General features: G+C 36.3%; 1 protein-coding gene across 2 annotated transcripts in view; it reads left to right on the top strand.

The window, feature by feature from the left end:
* Nucleotides 1–26,216, top strand: part of LOC119798658 (ephrin type-B receptor 1-B) — a 238,211-nt gene that overhangs the window by 71,140 nt on the left and 140,855 nt on the right. For both annotated transcript variants that reach the window (XM_038308216.1, XM_038308215.1), the window contains exon 2: nucleotides 13,985–14,049. In XM_038308216.1, the coding sequence (XP_038164144.1) occupies nucleotides 13,985–14,049 (65 nt within the window). The remainder of the gene's footprint in view (nucleotides 1–13,984; nucleotides 14,050–26,216) is intronic.

Here is a 26,216-nt window from a genome sequence, read left to right as displayed (position 1 = left end):
CTGGTGTTTTGCTCTTGTGCAGACATTTTACACTTCTCTTGGCGAAAACAAGGAAACAGCATTTTTTTTTTGTGTGATATGAAATAAGTTTATACAAGTTTATTTTCACTCTTCCTCTTTTGTGTAGATAGTGTTTAAAAAAAGCTCATTAAGAGTCCTAGTAAGGCTTAGTGATGTGGATATATATATATTTTTAAATCATTAATGGGCTCTATGCACAGCTCCACTACTTCCTGAATTTAAGGCAGCTCCTTTGTTTCCTGTCTTTCATTACTGGACGAACTGATTAATCCAGGTGTGTCTGGCCAGTTACTTAGGTCATACACACCTGGATTAATCAGTGCATCCAATCATGAAAGACAGGAAACAAAGGAGCTGCATTAAATTCAGGAAGTAGTGGAGCTGTGCATAGAGCCTATTAGGCCAGGCATCCCCAAACTCCGTCCTCAAGGCCCCCTGTCCTGCAGGTTTTAGAGGTTTCCTTGCTCCAGCACAGCTGATTTTAATTGAAAGCTGATTAACAGGCTTTTGGTCTACTGCAATCATTATAACCAGCTGTGCTGAAGCAGAGAAACCTCTATAACCTGCAGGACAGGGGGCCTTGAGGACAGAGTTTGGGGATGCCTGAATTAGGCCTTTCCATAGTACCGGTAGGTGAATTTATTAAAATAATTTTTTTACATTAATCAATAATCAAAAAGTTTGGTATCTTTTTAGTGTAAATAAAGAAATATAATGCATGAGGTTCATATTTAATAAGTGATAAAGAGTAAGAGCGGGTTTTTGAGAGATTGGGAAATCTGCCAAAATCTTGTTCACCTGACTGAGAACAGCCAGGTCTTTCTTACCTTAAATCCTGTTTTGCTAAATGAGGAGCATGATAAGGGTTGTAATTACCTTGTTACAGAACAACAAATTGCCAAGTTTCCTAAAAGCAGGCAAGAAAGCTCAGGAAATAATGGTTGCACTGTAATGTAACAGTAAAACTGTAATGAGTCCAGTGATGAATTTGGAGGATAATGCTGCTTATTTATGAATGACTTTTTGGCTTTGTAATTTTGACATACAGAGGTTAAATCATTTTTCTACCCGTCTTCTTTCTTTATAGGTATACACATACTTTTCTTGGTATCTTTAGGAAATAGTTTATATTTAATCAAGTCACAAAATTTAGCACAATCTTACTTCGTTTTTGTGGCCTTTACTCAAGATCAAAGTGTTCTGTTACAAGGTTTTTAATAGAGATAGTTAGATTTATAATTCCTGGCTTTGTAAATACTCAAATATATATATTTTCTTGTTGCTAATGAATTTCCAGGAGAATTTTAAATTTGATCAAAATGTATTTAATATAATTCTCTCCTTTTGAATAAATAAACAATTTTTGTTTGTGATTAATGAAGGTACATATTCACATTATGTGGCTCTACCAAACAGACCAAAATTCAGTTGATTAGGATAAAAAAATAATATTTATTTTCCAAGGGTCCAGCCTACCCATGTTTTAAGAGTCCTTTTTGAGCCTAAATGAACCCCAGCACCAGGTGAAATTAATTGACATAAACAGATGTGGCGCCTTCTACCTGCAGGTTACCAGAAAGCCAGATGGTTGCCATTGACGCAGCTACTGAATAAAGGCCAATTTATTTTTCTGACGCATAGCCTCTGCAACCGTCAAATCTGTCTCTGTGCGTGACCACACCCCCCACGCACAGGCTCTGCAACCGTCGTTGCGCACCTAAACAAAATCCTGACTACACGTCGGATGGTCACAAACCCGCGCAGAACTCAAGCGGAAGTGTACAGACAAAAAGCAGCTGTGATTGTTCCTTCGAATGCCTTTCCGGCTGTCTTTGTGGTCATTCTTCTCGATTCGGTGCCGGGGTGCGCCATTTGTAAAAACCATGGAGTAATAACAACAAAGGATAACCACGACAAAAGGTTGATCGAGGAGGTTCAAAAGTACAACCACCTCAGACATGTTTTGAAAAATAATCACTTCCGCCGGCGCCACTGAAGAAGTTCTCGCTGCCATCCTCGAGTTCTTGAATAGGCTCCCCCTTGCACTTTGGTGAGAAACTGCCATGTGTCCCTAGAAATTCCAGGACGTTGCAGAAGCATACCAGCAAAACTGGTTCGCGACCAGACCCAAGCGACATTGGATGTGTGCGGTTGCAGAAGTATAATCCGCCCTTAAGTGTCATGATTTAACTAAGGTTCAGACCCAAATGCAGAAGACCAAGCAGGGAGACCAGGGAAAAGATTTAACAGGTTTTATTGAAGAGATAATTCAGAGAGAAGTGTTGCTCTGAACACTGCTCAACTGGAACTGAAAAGTGAGGGGAAGACACAGCTGTTAGTTCAGGCTCAGTGGGAAATTTTACTCGTGAACTTGGAGAAGAGGATTTGGTTCCTGATTCACGTTTCCAGAGAAGTTGTGAAATACTTGACTCCTGTCTGTATGTTGTAGTTCCAGTGTTTGTTTGATTCGGTGGAGGGCGGAATAGGGTTTACCCAGAATGCGGTTGTTATAGGTGAACGGAGAAACCGACTGCCACTCAGATTTCCTGCAGTACTTGAATGGGTCGTAGCTGAGATTAGTGTTGCACCTATACCGATACCAGTATCGGAGGGGGCCCTGATACTGCCCTAAAATGGTGGTATCGGTATCGGCGAGTACCGACAAATAGGGCACCGATATCATTTTGAGAGCCAAACGTTTCTTCAACTATTGTCACCCATTCCAGGTAGGCAATAAAAAGTTCTACTGGATTCACTTTTTATTAGATTTTTTCCTGCCTCACAAAGGTAGGCAGCAGCTTGACAAAGCCATGATGGCAATAATTTTACATTATTATGGTATCGGTATCGGCCGATACTGCACAGCCAGGTATCGGGTATTTGTATCGGGGCCAAAAATGGCATTGGCGCAACACTAGTTGAGATAAATCCCTTTCTCAGTGCGAAGCTCAAACGATCACTTGGGGAAAGTGGATCCAAACCTCCTGTTTGAACCCCAGCTCAGTTGATCCTTCCAGGGAGAGAAGGTCCAAAAAAATCCAGTTTGCAGGATGACTTCCTGCCGAGATGCAAAGACAAAAAACAAAGTTAAAACTCAGGTTGACAAGAACTCAGTTTGACTCAGCAAAACTCAGCTTGGCTAGAGTACCCCAAACTGGCAAACACTGTGGCGTCGAGGTAGTGGCAGTCAGTAGCCAAAGAATGCTCCGTTAATGAGGAAACCATCAGCAGGTGTGTGAGGAGGCGGATCAGAGCTAGGTGCCTCCTGGTGGAGGAAGGGAGACAAACACAGAAACACAAACCTACAGACAGGAGTCCTGACATTAAGGTTACGTTCACACTGCAGCCTGAAGTGACCCAATTCCGATTTTTTTGCCCATATGTGACCTGTATCTGATCTTTTTATGACAGTCTGAATGACACAGATCGGATTTTTTCAAATGCGACCCAGGCCACTTGGATATGTGGTCCTGAATCCGATACGTATCTGATCTTTTCAAATGCGACCTGTGTCTGTACGGCCAGGTCGCATTCATCCAACCTACACGTCATTGATACTTGACAAATGTTACTAAATGTTACTAATATGCGTCCTACTAAGCGGAGGCGGGAAAAACTAACAACCATTGCGGAAGATAACACAGAGAGCAGTCAATGGAGAGAAAGTGAGGTTGCTGACTTAATTCATATTTGGAAAGATAGCTCGATTCAGATCAAACTCGAAGGGTCTTACCGGAACCTGGCTCTCTTTCTTTTTGATCTTCTTAAAAAGATTTCGTTCGTAATGTGCCTGCTCCTGTTGGAGAAGAACTTAAAGAACGCAATATACGCTGCGGTATTACGAGTCATGTTTACTTCCGCAAACACTGAGGATGCTTGCTACATGTGACGTCATCGCGTCTACGAGTGTGCATGCTGATCAAAGCTAAGCATATACTCTTTGATGGATAAATGATGATAATTTTGTATTTTTTTCCTTTTTGTAATGATTTCTAAACCACTACCCATATCAAAGAAAGGATAATCTTTTTTTTCCTCATTTTTGTCAGAAGTGGTAGATCATACCTCAAAGACAACTGGGAACTGGTATTAGCCATTAAAAGCCTGATTGGATCATCTCTATTTACAGTTGCTTAAGTAAAGGGAAAAATGCCTCTTATATCCTGTCGTTAACAAGATGCCTAAAAATTATCATAAAAGCAAAGGCAGAAGCCATGATGAATAAAGAGCAGAAGAAGAAAGTTAATCATAAATGAATGCTGAAAAAAGGAATGGAGCAAAAGGAGTGCTGCAAATGGGGAGATGGATGGATGGGAATGAGGGAAGAAAGAGAAGAAGGTAAAGAGAAAGCGGGGGAAAAGAGTGGGCGGTGGGGTTATGATGAATTAAAGATGACACTCTCCTGCAGCCTGGTTTCTAAAGATCACTCTTTCTGCTAATGTAATGTTAATGAATGCAAATGATGTGCCTAACCTCTCTCCTTTGACCAAAGCATGGAAAGAGGAGCAAACGAACAAAGAGGCGCACCAAAAAAGATGGTAAAAGATAGAGGATAGAGATAGAGTCATGAAGGACTACAAAAGTGCTGTCTCAGGAAGATGCTAATACTGGGAAAACTGATTCACCACTGATAACACTGTGTATATGTTTTCACTTTAATCTCCAAATCTCTTTACCCTTGTTTTCCACCACTCTTTGAGGGCTAAACACACATGAAGTGATGTTGCTCCTTCTCAATTAATTTCTTTTGGACCTTGTGTGATCAGAGAACTGCTTGCCCTCCTCCAGCCAAGTGTCTGGTCAAATGTATGCATATAAAATCTAAAGCTCATACATATAGAGATATGCTGGTTTGTGACTCAATACAAGAAAATACTACACTGTAACATTTTTTGTTGACCGATGACACTGTAACCATTCAGTAAGGATGCAAGATACTGCAGTCTGCAACCACTTTCATTACGGAGGGAAGGTAATTTTCCCCTTTCCTTCCTTTTAGTTGTGTTCAAATTGAACCTTGATGCCTTGTTTGTTGTTGACTTCTACGAAAACATCAAAAATCTCTTTAATATTATTACCAGTCAAATTTTGAGAGATAAACTACTCGGGAACGTGAGTCGTAATGCTGCCCTGTCCTGTGTGTTGGGTTTCACCCTGTAGGTGATGACTGCTACCTATCACTATCATTTCTTTGTACTTGAGTGTTGAACCCATTGGAGGGGTTATAATTTCTCCTTCCCTTCAGAACAACTCAATTACAAACTGCTAATCATTCAAAGGAGCTTCTGGCTGCAAGGTTGAAACTTAAATTGTATGCAAAGTGGAAGCCCAGATGTGAGGCCAAGAGAATGTCACCTTGTTGTGATTATAGGATAATTTCATCAGGATCAGCTTATGCCCTCTATACATTTTTTGTCCTTACATGCAATCTTTCTAACATCTGCAGGGGAACTCATTTTCCCTTGCTTGGCTTTAGTCCTCTGTTTCTTCCGTTATCTCAATGCTTTATTGTATGCCTCACACTGACCAAATCTACTCTCAAGCCAAAAATGTTATTTTCACTCAGAAACTGCAACTCCAAAACCTGTTAATGCATCTGTTTGTGTGATTTGTAATTTGCAAGGCAGCTCATTTAAATCCTTTCTGTCTCGGCAAAGCAGGTCTCCTGCAATATTACTTAGAGCTAAAGTCTCAGAGGATTGCAGGTGATTTTCTGTCTTATTTTCAAATCAGACACATTGTCATGTGTGTCACAAGGGAGACACCAAAATCTCTCATTTCTTTTGACATATTACGGTTGAATGTTCTGTCTTTTCTATTTAAAGCTAAAAAAAAAGCCCTTCAGTTTGACAGGCCAAGCTTTAGTGGGGTGCTGCTGACACAAGTCTCACATCCATGTTTGTGAGGATTGTGTTTTGAAAATAGTGAATCAATCAGGTATTGTCTCCACATTATTCATCAAGGAGAGTTGGGTTATTAATAGCTATAGTCTTTAAGAGCTTGCAAAGCAAAACATTTCAGAATATTGGGTTCATAAATCCTTGGCAGCATTACAAATTTAAAATAGTTAAGAATTTTATTATTAATTACTTACAAGAATCTGTAATGACAATACTAATGTTTTTGGATTAAACCTGGCTAATTCATATTATGTAGTTTTAATGCATGTATAACTTTAATGTAGCCCTAATAACAAAAAAAATGAAGATGCTTTTATCATAAGCAGCTAACAGTTAAACATGAATGGTTTTCTCACATTGTTAATAGGTATCTTATCTTTGACTCAGATGAAATGAAGGGTTAAAAGCTATTTCAATAAACTCTGTTATCAGGTGTGGCACAATAGCTGCAAGAGAAGTCTGTATTAGTCGTCTCTATTAACAAGAACCGGGAAAAACAAGACATGCTTTATTTCTGTACTGTTAAATATTTTCCGTACAAAAATACAATGTTTGATACATGCTCTCAAGTTTAAAGCACTTGACTTTATATCCAGTCCAGCTTATATTTGCTTCAGCAGCAAAGTTGCATGTTGTCAGCAACTGGATAGCTAAATTGACAACAACAATGTGGTGATTTTTACGTCCAGTATAACCCCTTTTGGTCTGGTGATTTGATGGATAAAGGAGGACTATTGCTGCTAATAATGTGTTAAAGTTTTGTTCAGATAAGCTTCAGTCTGTGAAAGGTATTGCTTTCAATTTAAATAAATCCCCTGAGTGGTCAGTTGAGTGGTTTGGAAGATTGTTATTGGCTAGCCTTTGATTAGTCTTTTTTTGCATACACACAGGGACATCTCTTGCTCTGATTTATTTCTTACTTCTTGCTTACAAAATAAGAGTATTATGGAAAATGTGAAACTTAAAAGCATTCTCCTTCATATAGAGAATGGGTTGGTATTACAGGTAGTCTCTTGGGAAAACATCTTCAGGCTTTGTTCCGAAAATATTCCGATCTGTCAAAAAATTGCTTTTATATTCAGAGATCTCCTGAGTGGACGGCTGATTAGTTTAGAAGATGCAGTACTTCTCTCTTGTTTGTTTGTCAGCCACCCCATATTAGGATTCCATGCTCAGCAGGCTACCACGGGATTTCATCATTGTTAAGTGCTCATTTCAGTCCTGCTGATTTCTCCTGTGGCATTTCATCTTTGTCTTTTTTTTCTTTCTGTCTGTCATTTTTTTTAAAGGGGGGGTTGTTCTGTCTCTTTTTACCTATTCTACCATCCTGATTCCATTCACATCGAGAGAAAGATTCTGCCTAAATAAAGTTATCTAAGGGCTTTAGATCTTTCATTTGCTTCAATAACAAAGAGAAGGCCTTTTTCCTGCCCATTCACCCCGCAGCATCTGGACATGATTGTCTCATTGAATTACAAAATGTACCAGAAACCTTGGGCAGGATGACATAGAGAAGAGAGGTTAAAGGATAGATGATTGGAAAAGATGGAATGGGAATGGAAATCCACAGAGAATGGTCTGTTTTATTGATTAAGGAGCTGGGAAGGCTTCGAAGGGAGGCTTTAGCACATGTTCGATCGACCCGCAACTATGCAATCATACAGACCTGGATACAAAGGAGGAAATTATACACATTACTTTATTCTCTTATTCTTAATTATCATGCTAATACACAATTACTTAATAAGTACAAAAGCATTGGATAATCTATTCTAACAATCCCTCTCTATCTAGATTTAAGGAACATTCTCTTGGTCAGTGCTTATCATATATGATACCATATTTCCTTGTGATGTATGACACAACTGCTTGTTGATGTGCAATTGCATGAAGAAAGCTGTTATCTTATCGATCTGTAATGCAGGGCCCCATCAATGTTTAATGCAGTCTCTCCCTTACTTTCATTTCTCTTTCTCATTGTCTATATGAACCCCACTACCCCTCCACCCCCGAAACACACACATTCATGCATGCACATCCCTACTGTGGAAACAGTCCACCATTTTCTCTATCACTTGCTGCTATAGGAGTAATGCTCTCTGGGTTATAGGGCCCCATCTTCATTACTGTGGGTGGCTCTGAGTTTGTGAATACTGAGTTTTGACTAAAATAAATCAGTGTTTCCTTTTGAAAAGCCTCCTACCATAGAAACCTCTACAATCATTGTGTAGCAGAGATTATATTTGATGTAGATATAGTACATCCTCGGCACTGAAAGCTAAAATTAGTTGCTATCCAGTAAATCTATGAGCAGTATTTACACATTCAACATCAGATTTTCAATGTGGGAAGTTTTCCCACTATCTGAACTGTTAGTGAACTTGGCTGAGTTAAAGTACTAGAGTTTGCAGACAGAGCTGACACAGCTGTGTATGAACAGAAGAGAAATCTATGTGAAACAAGATGAATCAAGGGACTGTGTAGGTTTTTATGTGTCTTTTCCATTAAATACATTTTAATAAAGAATTTAAAACACAAAGTTCAGACTAGACTTGTTGACATTTAAATACTTAAAGTTAGATCTGTTCTTGATATTTGTACAGTTTGAATTTTTTTTTACATCTGCTCTCTATTGTTTAAGAGAAGATACGGTTGCTATTTAAAAACAAACTAAAAAAAACTCAGCTCTACCTATTAATGTCATGATATTTATACACAGCCCCTAAATCACCTACAAAACACAGATTTGGAAACAACTTACTCTGTTACCAATCATTGTGAGAAGTTAATTCTGGAACGCTGCATGATGTGAACAAAATTCAAATTCATACTTTTCCATACTTTAGATCTCAGTGATTGTCTCCCGAAATGTTTTCTATTTTTTGTCTCTTCTTTATATTTTTTAACAATGTAATATTGGAGACCTAAGCTTTTAAGTACTGTCGTCATTTATATAGGTTCCATGATACACCTTGATAGTTTTGATCTGTATTACTCATTCAGGTTGAGTTTTTCTTTTTTTATATGTGTGCAATGATAATTTTCAAAAGGTTCTGCAGAGGAAATTTTGCTTTCATGTTTTATTAGAGATGCACAGAAAAATCCCCTGATGATCAAAGTATTAGATCATAGATTGGCGAGTGGAATCTCTGTAGTTATTTTACAGGAATGTTGGAAATCCTTTGTGATTGAATGTTTTAGGGCTGGTTGGCTGCTTGCCTCTGCTCTGCCAGACTAAGCAGATGCACCAATCAACCTCATTCCTCCAAACTATTTCTCTACCTATTTATACTCACATATTTCAGTCCTACTTGACCATATAAGTCACTCTTGTGTCAGTGTGTTCTACCAGCCTTCCTGTATTCCTGTACTCACCCTGCCCTCACCGGTTCTTCTGTTCAGTGTCAGTGTCCACCGCTTGCCTACTCTGGTTTCTTTGGTCTTGGGCATAGCCTTCCCTGACTGGATTCTCATTGACTTCTGACCCTGGTCACATCTGGACTCTTTAATGCTTCAAATAAGTTTTTCCTGCCAGAATTTTCCTCTAAAAGCCTGCTTCCAGTCTGTAAGCCTTCATGCAGAGGGCAGCTCAGAGGCTCCTCAGAGCCTGCCTCACCTCTGTTCAGTCATCAGCTGCCTTCTGAGGTCTGCAATCAGCCAATTTATCCTCATTTAGTCATGAGAGTTTTGTCATAGTTTTGACAGTTTAGTCATAGCTTTGTCAGACATAGGCGCTAAAAACACAAAAATAGCATATACTTTTGATGAGGATCCAGATAAAGAATGAACAGGCATTAATTGGCAGATAATTAAATATTCAGAGGGAGATTCTCAGACCACATATAGATTTCCTTTTAAAGTGGTCAAGTTTAGTGCTCAAAACTATAGAATTCTCTTATGACAAAGAACATATTGACTTAGCTTTTTAAGAACACATTTACTTAAGCTATACTTTGGTGTTTTGGTAATGGTAGTGGCTGTAACCAAATATTAACACATATGTGATGCTACAAACTGAAAAAGACAACTCTAATATCACTTTGCCTTAAGTTTTACAGTCTAAACATTACACATCATATAGATTAGAAAAGCTAAATCAGAATCTGCCATTGTTGGCATTAGCAAAAACATTATTTTCCAAAATCAACCACAGATTTCTGGCGCCTATTTCTATGTTTAAACTTATAACAAAACAACACATGGATTTTCAAAATGCAGCTAGTTTACTTACAATTGATCAAAAATAGTAAAAATGATCACTATATTTTTAAACTTAGATATTCTGTTAAATTTTATCTAGTCGAAAGTTCAGAAATGGGATACATAATTATAAAAAATGTTGAGATAAGTGTTGATTATTATTAACTAGGTAATATCCATAAAATGTAAGCTTTTTTTTCAACACAGATTTTGTAAATCCTTAAAGTCACTTGACTAAAAATAGCTGACAAACAGCTGATTCAAACACACAGAAAGATGGAGCATTTCAAATCCCCTGTGCCTATGGACAGGTGTTTTAGCTGTGGCATGACTGCTGTTTGAGCCCCACCTTGGTGCTAATCACCACTTAGTACACTCCATTTACTCATGTGCTACTTTGATACGCTGCTAATGGTGGACATTAGGTCAGGTGACAGTGCTCATGCTGCCTTCCCATGAGGCCTCTGACCTTTTTAGTCCCCCACCCATATTGTCTTTTGCCTCGTCTTTCCTCCCTTCTGTGTTTTAGAGGAAATGGAAAATAGCCTACCAAGTACTCCTGTGATTAGACTAAAGCTTCTGTGATTTCCCTTGGGAAATGGCTGCAGTCCTACAATGCTCTCTGGCACAGGGCGCTGTTTCATGGTCCTATCTCCCCAGCTGACAGCAAGTCTTAAAAGCAGGCATGCTGGAGCTAGCTTACTTTAGATACTAGACAGGGAAAGGCAGATTTCAAGGAAATTGAACTACTCAGACAAAGGCTGAGTGTGAACAAGACTGTCCCTGTAGGTATACACAGAAAATTGCTCACTGTGTTGGTAGCTGCAGGTACAGTCTGTGTTTGCATTTATCTGTGTCTTGTCTTATACTTTCTTGTTTGGGTACCTAGGTGTGTATCTGATTTATTTTAAGAAAGTGGTTATGTTTTTTGAAAGTTTATTACAGTGAGTGGAACAAAATTATTGAAACAATCATATTTTTTTTATGATTTTTAATCTACAATATATATAATACTCTAACATGGCTTGACTTGGTTTAGCTTTGAGGATTTCTCTAGGAACTAAAATGACACAATTACTTGTGAAAACCAGTATGTGTGTTGGTATCATGGCTGCATTTTATTAAGAAGATCTCAGGTCCAAATCTCTTTTTATGACTTGAAATCTTCCCATAGTCATGAACCATGGCACCCCCCACCCCAACCTTTTGATTTTAACTCTAATTTTAATAACAGTTCTGTTAAACAAAACAAAGAAAAGAAAAATAGCCTATACCATGGTTTGATTGAAAAATAAAAAATTAAAATCTCAATCCAATGTCTGAAAACCAAAATATGAATCTTCAATCTTCGAGTCAAATCTAAGATTCAGAGTCATATCTTAATGTCCTTTTTTTCTTCTTAAAAACATGATAACATGAGTTGGCTTAAAGGTCTTTTAACCTAATCAAAATCCCTTGTAAAACAAAGCTATTTTGTACTTTTAAAGTCCTATAAAGAAGCATTTTAAAATGTAGTTTATTTCATAACCTACTATTAATAAAAAAGTAGTACACAAAAAATAATACTCAACTAAGATTACACCTATTATTATTGTGACAATAAATTAGAGGAAGATGGTAAATGTCTTAGAGAGCAGTAAGTGTAGTGATTCAATGGCAAAAAACTAAATAATAAACATAACATTTTAAACTCAGTATATTTGATTAGCAATTTGGACTATTGGGATAGTTGGACTTAATAACTAATTGCTCTTATGGAAAAACCTTATATACACAAGCGTGCTCACACATAACCTAAAGATGTTTGACTTCAGATGGTTTTAGGTGAACAGATGTACTCTATATAGAGCTGTAGTTGCTACTCAGTACATCTTGTATTAACTAGTACCTTGTGCTTTTTAGCGACTTTTCAGTGATTGTTGTTTTTATATATCTGCTAACTGATTGTTACCCGGTAATATTTTTACTTCTTTTTCTCTTTTTTTATAGGTGTGGAAACAGAATTATGCTATTATCTTGATCTTTCTTTGTATTCTTTTCCAATCTTCCTTTTAATCATTTATCCAACCTCTTTCCCCCCTTTTTAGTTTAGTCTCTTCTTTGTAATTCCCGCATCCATTGTCTTTGCATAAATTAGAAAAAAAGGGTTTAACATAGATAGATAGATAGATAGATAGATAGATAGATAGATAGATAGATAGATAGATAGATAGATAGATAGATAGATAGATAGATAGATAGATAGATAGATAGATAGATAGATAGATAGATAACCAGTCAACTTTTTAAAATACACCTCAGGTTCATAAATAAAAAAACAACAAAAGATGAAACAAAAACAATGGCAAAATATAAAAATATAGAACGTATCCAAGGCAAAAACATCTCCTCTGAAAATTCCCAAAGCACCCTGCTTATCTTCTACAGACCATCACTATTCCTACTTTAACAAATTAGTGTTATCTGTCTGAAAAACTCAAGTACAAATCAAGGGCATGTTCTGGCATGAAATGTTGAGATTTTGAAATCTTCTCTATAAAGTGAATCATTTATGGCGTGGAATAACCAGTCTGTTTCTGTGGAAATTTCTCATAAAAATGATATCACATCTCTTTATCTGTTTTCTGTAAATCAGACAGATACAGTAAGATCAGTTTCTCTGTTTCAGGTCCTACGTTTCAACCCTTTGCTTGGGCTTAAAAACAGCTTCAAAAAATATATTTGTCATTTCTGTTTCACAGATGATTAGCAAATAGGAACACATCGATAATGTTACGTTTGTTTTTCGGTGTTTAATTTTAATTAATGTTGACAATGTTTTCTGTTTTTTTATTATGTTATATGGCTTAATTTTTGCACAACAACATTTCTATTCTAAGATTTAAAAGTATGGAGCACAATATTTCTGTAACCGGAGCTTAGAAAGTCACTTTTGAAATAACTGCACATGCGCAACATCAGTCTACCCTCTCTTCTGCCATTATGTGACATATATAGACTCAAAGCCTTGCTATATTCTCCAAAACTTGCAACTTTTAACTACCTTTTTAAGTATCCAGTGAGAGCAGTGAACTACAAAGAGTACCGTAGTTAAAACTGAAGCTCACTGGATACACTGGCATTAGAAGTGCTCATGTGCAGCAAGATGAAACAAGCACACCACAAAGAACTTGAATACGAAAGATCTATACCTTTAGTCTAAAACTGTGTATTTCTATTTTTTTCTTCTTCTTTTCCTCTTTCACTTCTGAAAAAAAACATTTTTTAAGTGTTGGAAAACCTCTAAGAAATACTTACACTGTCATTAGTATCAGTTGAAAGTGTCACAAACTTTTTTTTTTTAAAGTTGTTGGGTTGAATTTTTTTTTTTAAACAGGTCTGCTAACACCCTGTCTTCATTGTTTTATTGAAATTTCCCTGGATTAAGAATGAACAAAATAATACAGCATTTAGTCACCCTTTAACTAACATAAATGAAATGAAAACAATCCAACAATTGATCCATAAGCAACTGCATATCATTCTTAAATATGGATTCATTTACAGGCAAACAAAGGCAGGGTCAGCATATTGTAGCCATGCTCACAGAGGGAAAACAGTACAAAGCTGAGCATTTAACAGCATGACAGAAGCTTTCAGGCATCCCTCCCAGCAAAGTGCTGAGGATTTGTTTCTATGTTTCTTGTCTTAACAGAAGTTAGGCAAAGATGTATGAATCACTCTGGGGTTTCATCTCTTTTCTGTTCATAGATGATAGTGTCAAGTGATCACTGGGCCTTGAATGCAAGTCATCTTTGTGGAGGGGTTTTCTGGAGGCTCATTTCTGTTTTTCTCATTTTTTTGTTTTTTTGTCTTTGCTGCAGAAACCTTGATGGACACTCGAGTGGCCACCGCAGAACTAGGCTGGACAGCATATCCAAACTCTGGGGTAAGTTGGCAACTGCCAACACATGTTTTGCTATCATTATCCTCTTTTCAGGATAAAGTAACTTGATAGTCCCATGCATAACTTAACAACTCAGATCCACAGGCAGAAAGGCAAGTAGCCACAAAAATAGGTAGGTTGGGGGTATAAACTTAAGTAGTTCCCAATGTAGCTCCCATTAAGGTATAATTTTCTCTGTGTCCCAGTTTATAATGACTTAATAATATAATGGGTCTATATAAGCCACAGCACACAGTACCTAAGTCCCTGTTAATGGAAGCTGGGGGATACTGTAGCCATAATGATACTGTAATGATACATTTATGCAGTGGAGTGGAGGTATTAGAGTGAAACTGGAAGGAGGAGCTTTGACGATGGAAATGCTCTAGGGTTTAAAGATTTAAATGGAACTATTTTCACCACGTCAGTATTTTAGCTGTGAAGGAGGTCAGAGATTAAAGAAAGAATGAAGTATCCAGAATGCAAATAATAGTCCCTTATTTATTTTCATCAACTAAATAAAAGGTTAAAAGGTTTGCGCCCCATTACACCTACTGAACTAAGGATAGTTTAAGACGTAATTTCAGCAATGTAATCCAATAACCCAATAAAAGGCTCCATAGCCCAGCATTGGTTTAAATAGCAGGAACTACTCAGGATAGACAATGACTGTTTCCTGCATTTTCTGGTTCTTTAGGTTTTTATGAAGCATTTTATAACTGTGTAAAGAGACCATTTATTGGTGCTAAACCAGATGAACAGAGCTTTGACTTTGTTTAAGGACTGACAAGTGTGGCAGCCCAGATTTTTAGTATTATTGTTTGCATCCCTCAAGGAGTACTGAGACAGCTTGTTTAATAAAATAAAGTATGTGTGTGTGTATTTGTGTTTATGTAGGCATTTCCCTCTGCCAAATCTTTAAGCTTTAATCTTGCATGGTGTTGGTTTTTATTCTGATAATTCAAGGGATCGTTGGCCTGAATCTTATTGTTGGACTTTTTTACTATTCATTAGAACAATTGTTTTTTCAATGGGGAAATATTTTCCTACATATAATTTAAAAAAAATTGTAATTCATGTTGATTTTGGTTCACATCAATATCGTCATACACAGACTTGAGCATATACAAAGTCCTTAAAAATGTTTGGCTCGTACCATAGCAAGTTGGAATTGGTAGAGTTAATTTAAATTGGTTGGTTTCTAATCAGCTAACACACATGTATCCTCATGCATTCATCAGATTAGATATCAAGGCTTCTGGATTTCCATATAATAAGCTTAATGTTAACCTCCTATGCTCATGAAAAACAGGTTTTAGTTTGAGTTTTAAGTTATTCAGGGTTTCTGATGGTTGTCAGAGTGCCTTGTGGTGCCTGTCTTCGGCAGCCTTGTTTCTCTCAGTGATCCTCAGGGAAGCTGTGACTGCAATGTAACTTCCCACCATCAGTGTGTGTGTGAATGAATGAATGATTAAACTTAATGTAAAGCACTTTGGAGTTCCCTGACTTGAAAAGGTGCGATATAAATACAGGCATTTTACCATTATCCACATGTGTAATAGATTTTTTTATTATAGTATCCCAGAAAACAGATGGTACTGTATATATATATATATATATATATATAGCTAAATGTACTATTCCCTTTTAAAACTTCCAGTGGTGCTTATGAACACTTGCAATTCTGATCATCCCTAGAAATGGCTCTGGAAATGAGGACTTAAACGCAACTTTCATAGCACGGTTTATCAACGACACCTGGTGAAATTAACAAGACCTGCAGCGCTAGTTTTATTAATTTCTAATACGGATTTAATTTGATTATGTTCTAAAATCACAAACATTGGAAAATGTATAACTAACTCATATTTGAAGGCTTCATTTTAAATGGATGAGCATATCCAATGTTCCAATGCCTGAATAGATATAGACAGATTATAAAACAATGTAACGCTGAAAATTGCCATTTTTAATGTTTAGAACATTTTTTATAAGATTGTACCCCTATATGAAGGTCAAATATTTTGTGTTGCCTTTGAAGTTGCCTTTTTGATTTAAAATTCCTGTGTACCAGACGTATTTAAATGCAGCATACCCAATAATTATGAAGGACATATTAGCAGTCCTAATGCATACACAATGCATACAGACCCTGAAACACAGACATGTTAAATGTAAAAAAAAATCAAAGGTGACAAATGGTTTCTGCTCAAAAAAATAACAAACAGAATTACTTTGGGTATTGCTCTTAACTGTATAGAGTTTTTTTCTATTTGATGATCATTGCGCATTATGCTTGTTGAATATGTATTTGATGTAATCCTTCTACTCTAAGTGTTTAAACAAGAGTTGCTTTTCCTCATACTAACCACAAAAATTAACTTGCCACACTGGAAAGTAAAAATGAAAGTAGTGAACCCTAATTTTCATTTTGTAGTTTACTGCTTAAAAAAACTTTAGTTATACATTATTGAAATATTACATGCATATATTTAGTCCAATTGAGGGGGGAAAATGAAATTGTTTGAATTTTAATTTTAGTTTAACTTATTTGTTGGGTCGTGTGGTGATGCTATATCACTTTTACCTGAGATGTGCTTAAAGAAGGACATCTTTTTTCAATCAATTAGTTTTTTATTTTTCCATGGTTAAATACCTTTTATCCAGATGAATCTTTGCTGAAATCTACTGAGAAGAGGCAGCTATAGAGTCTAAACTGATGTCTGTTCACCAAGCCTCCAGGCACACAGAGCCTCTTGTCTTTGTTGAGCACAGGCCTTTTTTAAGCTGCTTCTGTTGCAAAGGTTCAGAACTGCTGTAGGGAGAATACACGTTTGCTGTTCACTTGTAAAAGAGTCTGAGAATAGCACAGTGTATAACTTTGTTGCCACATTTAGCTCAAAGATACAGTTGCACTTATGACTTGACTTTTAGTTGTGAGCATGGAAGCCTCAAATGTAGGGCTTTTAATATATTAATTATACTTACTATTAACTAGGTGAAAATTATATGTCCATTTGACGTGGATATTTTAAGGTGTTGTGCTGAAAGTTATACAATGTATTTTAATTAAAGATGAAAACCCATTAGCTTTGTGCAAGTAATCCTGATTGACAATGGATAACAGTACTCTTTCTGTAAATAAAGTGTTTGTTAGTAGTCATTGCAAAATTTAATAGAACAATTTGAAGGTCAAAGTTTTAAACAAAAAATAGTATAAAAACACTGCACATTAACTGATATGAGATCCATATTTCAAATGACTGCACTGACTGTTTTTGGTCCATAACCTCAGGTGGGGGGGGGTGTTGGTCCCTTGCACTTTTTACTGTCCAAAAACAATGTTACACTGGAGTACTAAGACTTTTGTTCGAGCACTAGGACCATGCGGGAAACTGCAGCTCAAGCTTAAGCCCATTTCCCTGAGTTTAGACCACCTGATTGGCCCACCATCTTTACTTGTGTGATTAGCTGTCACCACCTCCTCCTGAAAAGCTCATTTTACAAACATCTGATACGCCAGGATTATTATGCATTAATTAGAAAAAAAACCCCAAAGGAATAACATTGCATGTACATCGATAGAAGTTCAAAAACAGTGGTTTTGCATGATACAGGCTTTTTAAATAACTGAATATTGTTTGTGAAATTGTGTTTACCCATAAGAAGGCAATAAACATAACTTAAATAAGCTTGTATTTCTATATTAAAACTGTGGCGGCTATATGGTTCTTACATCATTTTAAGTTAGAAGTTGTAATTTCTTATTCTGCATGAGGAAAATCATTACAATTAACAGAAATATAGGCTTAGAAAACACTGTATTGGTGTAATTGATGTGCTTAACATTGTGAATTGATTTACTGAAATAAAATGAGCTTTTAAATATTTTAATTTGTTAAATATTAATGTGTATTTGAGCCCGTATGCGTTATTCCTTTTCTCTGTAAACGATAATGAATTATGGTTTAAAAGAAATGTAATTTAGTGCATTCACTTAAAAAAAAAAAAAAATACTATATCAGTTATGAGGGGAAATTAAATAAAAACTATTATAAGAATTATGAGTGACTGTAAAGTCATTCTATCCTGGAAAAAAGATAGTTTAAGTAGATTATTTTGACATTCGTGACCATGATGAATGTAAACGTCTGATCTCAACTGTTCTAATAAATCTTACAGGTCTACATTGGATTATTGTTGCACAAAAACTAATTATGTAATAAAGACAACTTATCAATGCTAAAAAAATAAAATAAAAAACTAAACCCACAGACCCCATGTCTCTGAGCTGCAGTTGCATCTCTTGGTTAATCCAGTGGTTAGTTTGGTTTCCTATGTGAACCTCTATAAACCTTGGTGAATTTCTCACACATACTGTACACAGCATAACGCCATATGCAATGCACTTTCAGTTAGTATGATTTTCTGTGTGTTTCAGTCCATTGTGTATAATGTATGTCTTTTATAAGCTTTCAAGCAAGAGTTTTTGTTAAGTGTTTTAGTGTTTTTTGCGCTGAGCTGAATGTTTGTTGTGAAGGACTCCAGATGTGGCGTTATTAATTCTAGTAGTGAAAACATGAGGACAGGGTCACCTGTATGAATATATGATGGACTGGCAGCAGCAGTTGAACACTGACACATTAGCATCTGCATGAAATGCATAGAGATCCAAGCATGGACACATCTGTTCAACAAACAATATGCTTTTCTTCTACTTTTTTTTTAATTTATTTGGCTAAAACTGTTTCTGGCTGTGTGAGGGCTTCATTGTCCCGTTCTTTACTTTTATTTTTTTTTATTTTTTTTTGTCTAACCTTCATTGTTAAAAGTCCCCTCGTTCTTGCCTTGCTGCTCCACACCCTGCCCCTCACCCTCTGCTATTCACTTAGCTGTATGATTAATAAAATATGGAGTCTCAGAATGGAAAATGTCCTCTGACCTTGCTGTGCAGCCACATGACAAAGGGGACATAAATGGCTTTCATGCACAAAGTGTTTTTCTCCGCAATGCTCCAAAAGGCTTCTCTCAGATTTTTTTTTACAAAATGTATTTTATAATACCAGTAAAGAAAATATTTAAACTAGTAAAAAAATAATAATAATCCAGTAGATGTGTGTTATTAATTTGCATTTGGAAACCTCTCCCTTCTTAAACTTAATTTATGGCTTTCAGTGTTTAGTATACAGTAGGCCACAGTGCTGGTGTGACTAAAAGATCTACAAATATAGGTCTGAAACTGCTGACTGAGACCATCTTTGAACTGTGATGTTTAAGACTTTTGGTTGGATTGAGATATACATTTCAGCAGGGGATATTTACACATTCAGTAAATTAGATTTTGATCCAAAAATTATCATTATTTTTCAGTGTGTATATTGTATAAAAGAAGAGCTCAAACTCAAGTAACAAAACTTTAACTGCCTTTTGGAAAGTCTTTTTTTGCTCACAGTACTACTAATCTCATTCCCCGTCTCGTTAAATATGACAAATTTCCCCATCCATATAACTACAGTATGATCTAGAAACCAATGTCTTTCACAGTGGCTATGATGTGTTCAGGGCGATACATAGTTTCCCAACACAAACAGATTTTTATGTGTAGCATAGTCTCCACTTGTGTTTTCATTAAACACAAGTGGAGATTTTAATTTTTTTCATATGAACAGAGCAGCTTTTTAATGTCTCCAATCCTTTCCTTGGTCTTTATACTTTCTATTCATTTTAGTGTATCTATCAGCCATTTTAAAACTCACGATTTCTCAAGGCACATAATAAAAACTCAAACAGACAGATTCTGGCAATATCAAAAAATGCAGTCAAGATCAATTTTTTAAAATTGTTAAAAAAAAAAGGTTTTTTTTCCGCTCTGATTGACAGCTCGACCAGCTGAATCACAGAGTAGGAAACCTCAGTAGCATTTTTTTACAATGATGCCAGGTGCTAAAGGTAGACATTAGCTGACTATATATATATATATATAATATAATATAATAAGTTTTATAGTGTAGCAGTACATGCAGTTTGTTTTCAATTGACAACAGCACTTTTCATTGGATAAGGGCAACAGTAGGAGTTTGCCCTGTAATCGAAGGGTTGACGGTTCAAGCCCCGCTCTGACTTTCATTGTCGTTGTGTCCTTGGGCAAGACACTTTACCTGCATTGTCTACTGATGGTGGTCAGAGGGCCCGGTGGCGCCAGTGTACGGCAGCCCCACTTCTGTCAGTGAGCCCCAGGGCAGCTGTGGCTACAATGTAGCTTGCCACCATCAGTGTGTGAGTGTGTGCGTGAATGGGTGAATGAATGTAGTGTAAAGCGCTTTGGTCAAGTCTTCTGACTTGAATAAAGGCGCTATATAAATACATGCCATTTACCATAACGTCATGTTTTACGGCACTTATTACGTCAAACATCATGGCAGACTAGCATGTATACGGCTAGTACTAGTTTGTGCGATTGAAACTCATCTACGGTTATTTCTGATGTCAGTTTTGCAGAGTTTTATGATCTAACAAAGGAAGACTCGGACAGAAAAACTCATGCTTTTGTGCAAACTGTGCCCTCTGGAACTTATCAAATATGTCGGTAAATCAGGTATGTCCACTTTAAATTTAAAGCAGCACATTTAGTTAAAGAATCTGAGCTATCTTGGGAAATACCTGCTACTTACTGAGGAACGTAAGAAATAATTTCTGATACAGATCTTTCAACAGAACCTGAAAGTACCTGTATTTTTGTGAAGTAATGTGTAATTTGGCTAGATAAAGGCTTCACTGCACATCAAGTGCCTTGACTGCATTGATCATTTTCCATTTCTTTTTATATACTATGATCACACATTTAAAGGGTGAAATGTGAGGTTCTGTTGTGTAGGATTGTGCCTTAATTTACCAAATGAACTTGAACTAGTTCATTTATAGGTTTGTTACACTAGTTAATTTTTTTGACAAAGTGAACTTTGAACGTGAGCTAGTAATTTTCATCTTTGTGAACTAAACTTTGAGCTCGTTCTTTTTAATTATGGAGCTGCACAACAATAAATAATTAAGGAAAAAAATGATAAAAATCCTCTGTGGCTCTGAGACTGAAGTTTTCATAATGAGGTATGTCTTGAAACCAGTAACCTGTCCATGCCTACTCTGGATAAATCTCTCATACTGAGCAAGCATCTGGCAACAATGGGAAGGGAAACTCCCCTTTAATATACGGTACACAACCTGGTTGAGTATGGATGGTTAGCTCCAATTAACAACTAGGGGTCTGAAAAAAAAACTGAACAGACACACAAGTAAAGAATCACTTACCTCATGTATGAAAGAGAAAAAAAAGTTTATGGTGGTAGTAGATCATTTATCTAAGCAAATAACCTCTAAAACACTTTTCAAATCAGAGAATGAAAGAGAGCACATACTGTAGTTATTTGCAGTAAAAGTTCAGCTAAGAGCTACTTTATGTCAAGAATACAGATGGGGTCCATCTGTGGCAGGGTATCATCTATTGCTGGTTATTAACTGTTTTAAATTTTTTCTTTAACAAACCTATATTTTATTTTCTGTATTCTAATGTAGGGTTAAAAGAGTAAAAGGGGCTGAAGGAAATGCAAACCAAAGCCTCTGAATTTTTTATTTTCCATCCACTTCCCAATTATGTGCTACTATGTATTGGTCAATCAGATAAAATAATAGATTTCTGTAAAAATGTCTTCTGTAACGTGACAAAAAGATGAAGAAGTTCAAGCAGTGTGCATACTTTTGCAAAGGAAGTGTACATGAAGAAAAGTGATGATACTTGAAGCATTTAATGAATTCTCTTACGCTTCAGATGTCATGTTTGCACTGAACTGCTACAGACTTCACTACACAGCTGAGTGACTTGACAGAGAAAGTAAATGGTGCTTGGAGAACAAAAAAAGACCTAAATATATAGCACATCCAGTTTGCAAATTTCACTGTTGAAATCTCAAAAAGAAATGACAGGGTAGGAATTTAAACCAATTGTCAAACAATATGCTATAGCATGAATATAAATATGTGTGTGTGTAGGTTTTGTAATTTATTTATATTAGTTTCTTATAAATTATTTTTTCTATGAATTTCAAAAAAAGAGAAACTTAAAAGAGTTGCAACTTTTAAAAATTAATTTATTCTTTAGGGCTGCTGGAGTCCTTGGAAGTGCAACTTTCTTATTTTGAATTCCAAGCACTGTCCTGAAAGAAGATCCTCTCTTCAGCTCTTCAGTTTTGGGGAGCTAACTGCTCCCTAAGGGAGGGGTTAAGTGTAGAGGACAATTTTCATTGGAAAGTAGAGTTGCAATGGAAAATAAAATAAAATGTGTTATTTATTGCTGCAGAATATACCTTTTGGTTCAGAATTGCCAGCCAAAGACTATCACTCTCTATCTAGCCACCTCTCTGTACTGTAAGCTTTTTGCAGATGCCTTTGCAGCAGAAGTAGGGTTGTTAACCATCCTCATATCTTAGCTCAATAAAACTGACAATTGAAGTTTCTCTTATATGTCACTGTTAGATAAACTTTGTCAGTACTGATTCATAATATGGTAAGAAGTGGCAAGGAAATCAGATTACTGAACAATTCAATACTTATATTAGTACTTTAGCTTATCATACCTTTGTGGGGCTTATATAGTGTTATCTAATTTCCTGCTTGGAGTTTCACCATAATCTTGTTGTCTCATGTGCAAGATGTAAACACAGACACTTTACCGAGAGAACAATAAGAAAGATGACACGTTAAGGTTATGCACTGCCAGCATTCAGGGAGGAAACTATATGGTGTTAGAAAGTTAATACAAACTAGGGGACAAAAAGGAAATCCAGTCTTATACCAAAACACTACTGCATCATATATGCACATCTGGTTATTATTTATATGCTGAGCTCGTCCATCCTTACTTGTGCTCTGAAATAATAAACAAGGAAATTATATTAAGATAAAATATGAATTTGTTTTGAGTGTTTACATTTTTCCTACAAGTTTTAAGCATGCATTAAACTTGAGTCAGAAAAGCCTAAAAGTTTTCTAATATGAGAGGATTTATGAGATTATGAGAAAGAAGAGTAAGGAAACGGTACAGAATGAGAAAGAAGAATAAGAAAAAAACATGACACTGACATATGGGAGGAAATTTCAAAGTGCAGAAAAACATTTTTAGGGGAGGATTGCAAGTCAGTGCAAAAAGAGAGGTTGCAAGATCAACTATATTCTAAAGAAATGTCAGAATACAAGCCAGCAGCACACAGTGATGTCAGTATGAAGGTAAGCTCTCACTAGTCACTGTGACTCTGGTAGGTCACAGAGTTAAGGTGAAGCCTTGGGGGCAAGAATTTTCGAAGGTTAAGTAGTTAGAGGTTAGCAGTGACAGCAAAAATGCAAGCAGTGCTGTTTAGCCAGGAGAAATGCAGCAGGGTACTTGTTTCCTATATAACACCAGGTAATGGTGGAAAAGATGAAGAGGAGTTTGAAGTGTCAGAATGATGGATGTGGAAATTGATTTGTATAGAAACATGTAAAATAGGAAAACCATATTAAACCCGCATTATATGGTCAGAGGAGAAAAATAAAATTGACGTTATTATTTTAGTCTCTGCTAAGGTAATGTGCCATTTACTGGAGCCATAACCAAAGAATCAAACTAATTATTTAGAAATTACCTGCTAAACAAAATTTACTTTTTTATTCCTAAGTTTTATGAAACAACAGTTATGTAACCACTACCTATATTAGGTATTCTCTAGGAGCAATCACTGCCAGCTTGCAGTCGATGTAGGCTGTAAATAGTTTGATTAGAGCCTCAGGTTTGCTCAATATGATCATTCCATTTTATTGTTAGCAAACTGGCATTTTCTTGATTATCACTGGGTGTCACAAGTAGCAGCTTGAAAAAACAAAAATATGTTGTTAAATGTATTCTTTCTTTTTGCCGGGGCTGGGTGGAATACCCACAAATTTACTCAAAACTGCAACTATTTTTAACATTATTATTTGAGTGAAAGTAGAAAGAAGTATTCTGATAAATTACTTTAGTGAGACAAAATAAAAGAAACTGGTAAAAAGGCTACTCAAGTACTGAGTAATTATTGGTTCATAACTTTGATTAGTTGCTTAAAATGTGATTAGCCAGAGTTTTATAGTATATGCAAATTCTTGTGTTGCATAGTATAAAATGAAAAAAATAAATAAAATAAATTAGACATTTAAGCAGTTTATTTGAAGTCCAGGCGTAGTTTAAATCAAGACACTAAATTACTTACCCTCATCCATAAGAAACTAATCTGCCTCTGATGCAAGCCAATCAGCTTTGAGCCGCACCTCCACGAAGGCAAACCAATTTTGACCCCGATTTAACCCACCTCCATCCCCTTCTCCACCATCGTAGCTAAGCTCCATCTGGCTTTTCCATACAGTAGTGCTTCCTTCAACCTCGTCCCTATTAGAGTATAATACCTCCTGGACTGTTAATGCATTTCCCGTCACATCTCAACCGGTCCAGCAGAAGACAGCCATGTTGAGCCTGGTTCTGCCAGAGGTTTTTTTTTTTTTTTTCCAAAAGTGTTTTTTTTTTTCTCTCCGCTGTCCTGTCATGCTTGCTCATTATGCACAGGTTCATGCAAACCTCTGTTTATCCAAACTGGACATCTATCTTTCCGGGTCACTGCGTGAAGCAGTAGTATCAGCTCATGCAGTCTCCGGGATTTCACCAATACTGCTCAAGCAAATCGTCTCGTCAACCAGCCGTCTATGGACTGAACCAACTTTATCCCAGTTTCAGGCCTTTGGGGGAACATCCCTGTTCTCATGCACCTGCTAATGCATATTAAAGAAAAATTCAGAGCTGATATTTCCTCCTGAGGTCTGAGTGACATAGTCTTAAAATAATCGTATTAATACAATTCTTTTAATTGTGTTTTCTTTCTGTGTGAGTTTTTCAAATTGAAATGAGTTTAAATGATAAACATTTATTTTTCAATTTTAAAGTAAAAAAACTGTTATTGCTTTATATCTTTTAATTTTGCTTAGAGAAATAATCAAAGCATGATACATGTTTCTGTTTTGACTGCTTGAGGTGTTTGGGCAATAAATTTGACCTTTCTGGGCTTTGCGTAATACTAGATTAAGTTGAGTGAAAATTGTAGCTTTGATTGAATGTTTAGCTTTGTTGTCTTGCTGGATTTCCTAAACTGTATTTCAGCCTCCAGCATTATTTATTTAGGTTTTTATTTTCGCCTTGACCACCTTTCCTGTCCCAGCTGAACAAATGAATCCCCACAGCATGATGCTTCCAGCATCATCAGTCCACGTTATTGTGTTCAGGGTGATGTAAGGTTTTAATGCCGCCACATATTGCATTGTGAATGTGGTGCAAAAATATTGGTCTCATTTTAGTAAGACACCTGTTTAAACAAGTTTGCTGTGTCTCAAATCCTAGTTGTGACAGACTGCAAACGGGGCCACTTGATTCAGAATTTACTTATTTTACCTAAATACATGCTTTTTAAATTTTGAGGATTTAGAGAAAACTGGAGTAGTCTTAAAAACATTTTAACTAAACTTTTTTGCAAAACCTATTATCTTCTTTCATAATTATGTCCATGTAATTTATTAAACCCAGAACAACCTGAGATTGCCTTATACATTTATGGCATACATGTTAAAAAAACCCCAAAAAACCCAAAGGCAGTCTTTGTTGTCTATCAATCAAATATTTAGGCATTGGGCGTAGAAGCAATAATGAGTGGGCCCTGCCTGCCTGCCCCCAGTGGACCCAATGTTTCCCAGAGCTACTGTAGACCAGTTCAAGACAGGTGTCACTCAGCAACTGAACCCTGCCAAAGAGCACGGACAGATCCATAACACCCATATTACCATCTGCTGGTCAAACTCAATATGTCTCAATTATTCATGCTGTGAAAGACAGGGACTCCAGGGGCAGGATGGTATACAGAAGGAATAATGTGACCTAACAAAAACGAAAAAGAGCAGAAGGCAGATTGGTAAGAGGATGGAACTCATTGATTGTAAATCTGATTAAACAGGAAAAAAAATGGCAATACAATAGAAATATAGCATTACGGCATTGTTGATCGAATTTATAAAAATGGAACATGTCATTCACCTAAGGATATTCTTTTCTGTAACTGAAATAAAAAAAT

The sequence above is a fragment of the Cyprinodon tularosa genome, unplaced genomic scaffold, assembly GCF_016077235.1.
Source record: "Cyprinodon tularosa strain WSP-4 unplaced genomic scaffold, ASM1607723v1 ctg632, whole genome shotgun sequence".
NCBI lineage: Eukaryota > Metazoa > Chordata > Actinopteri > Cyprinodontiformes > Cyprinodontidae > Cyprinodon > Cyprinodon tularosa.
Note: the sequence above shows the minus strand (reverse complement) of the source record. Positions and strands in the feature narration are given on the sequence as shown.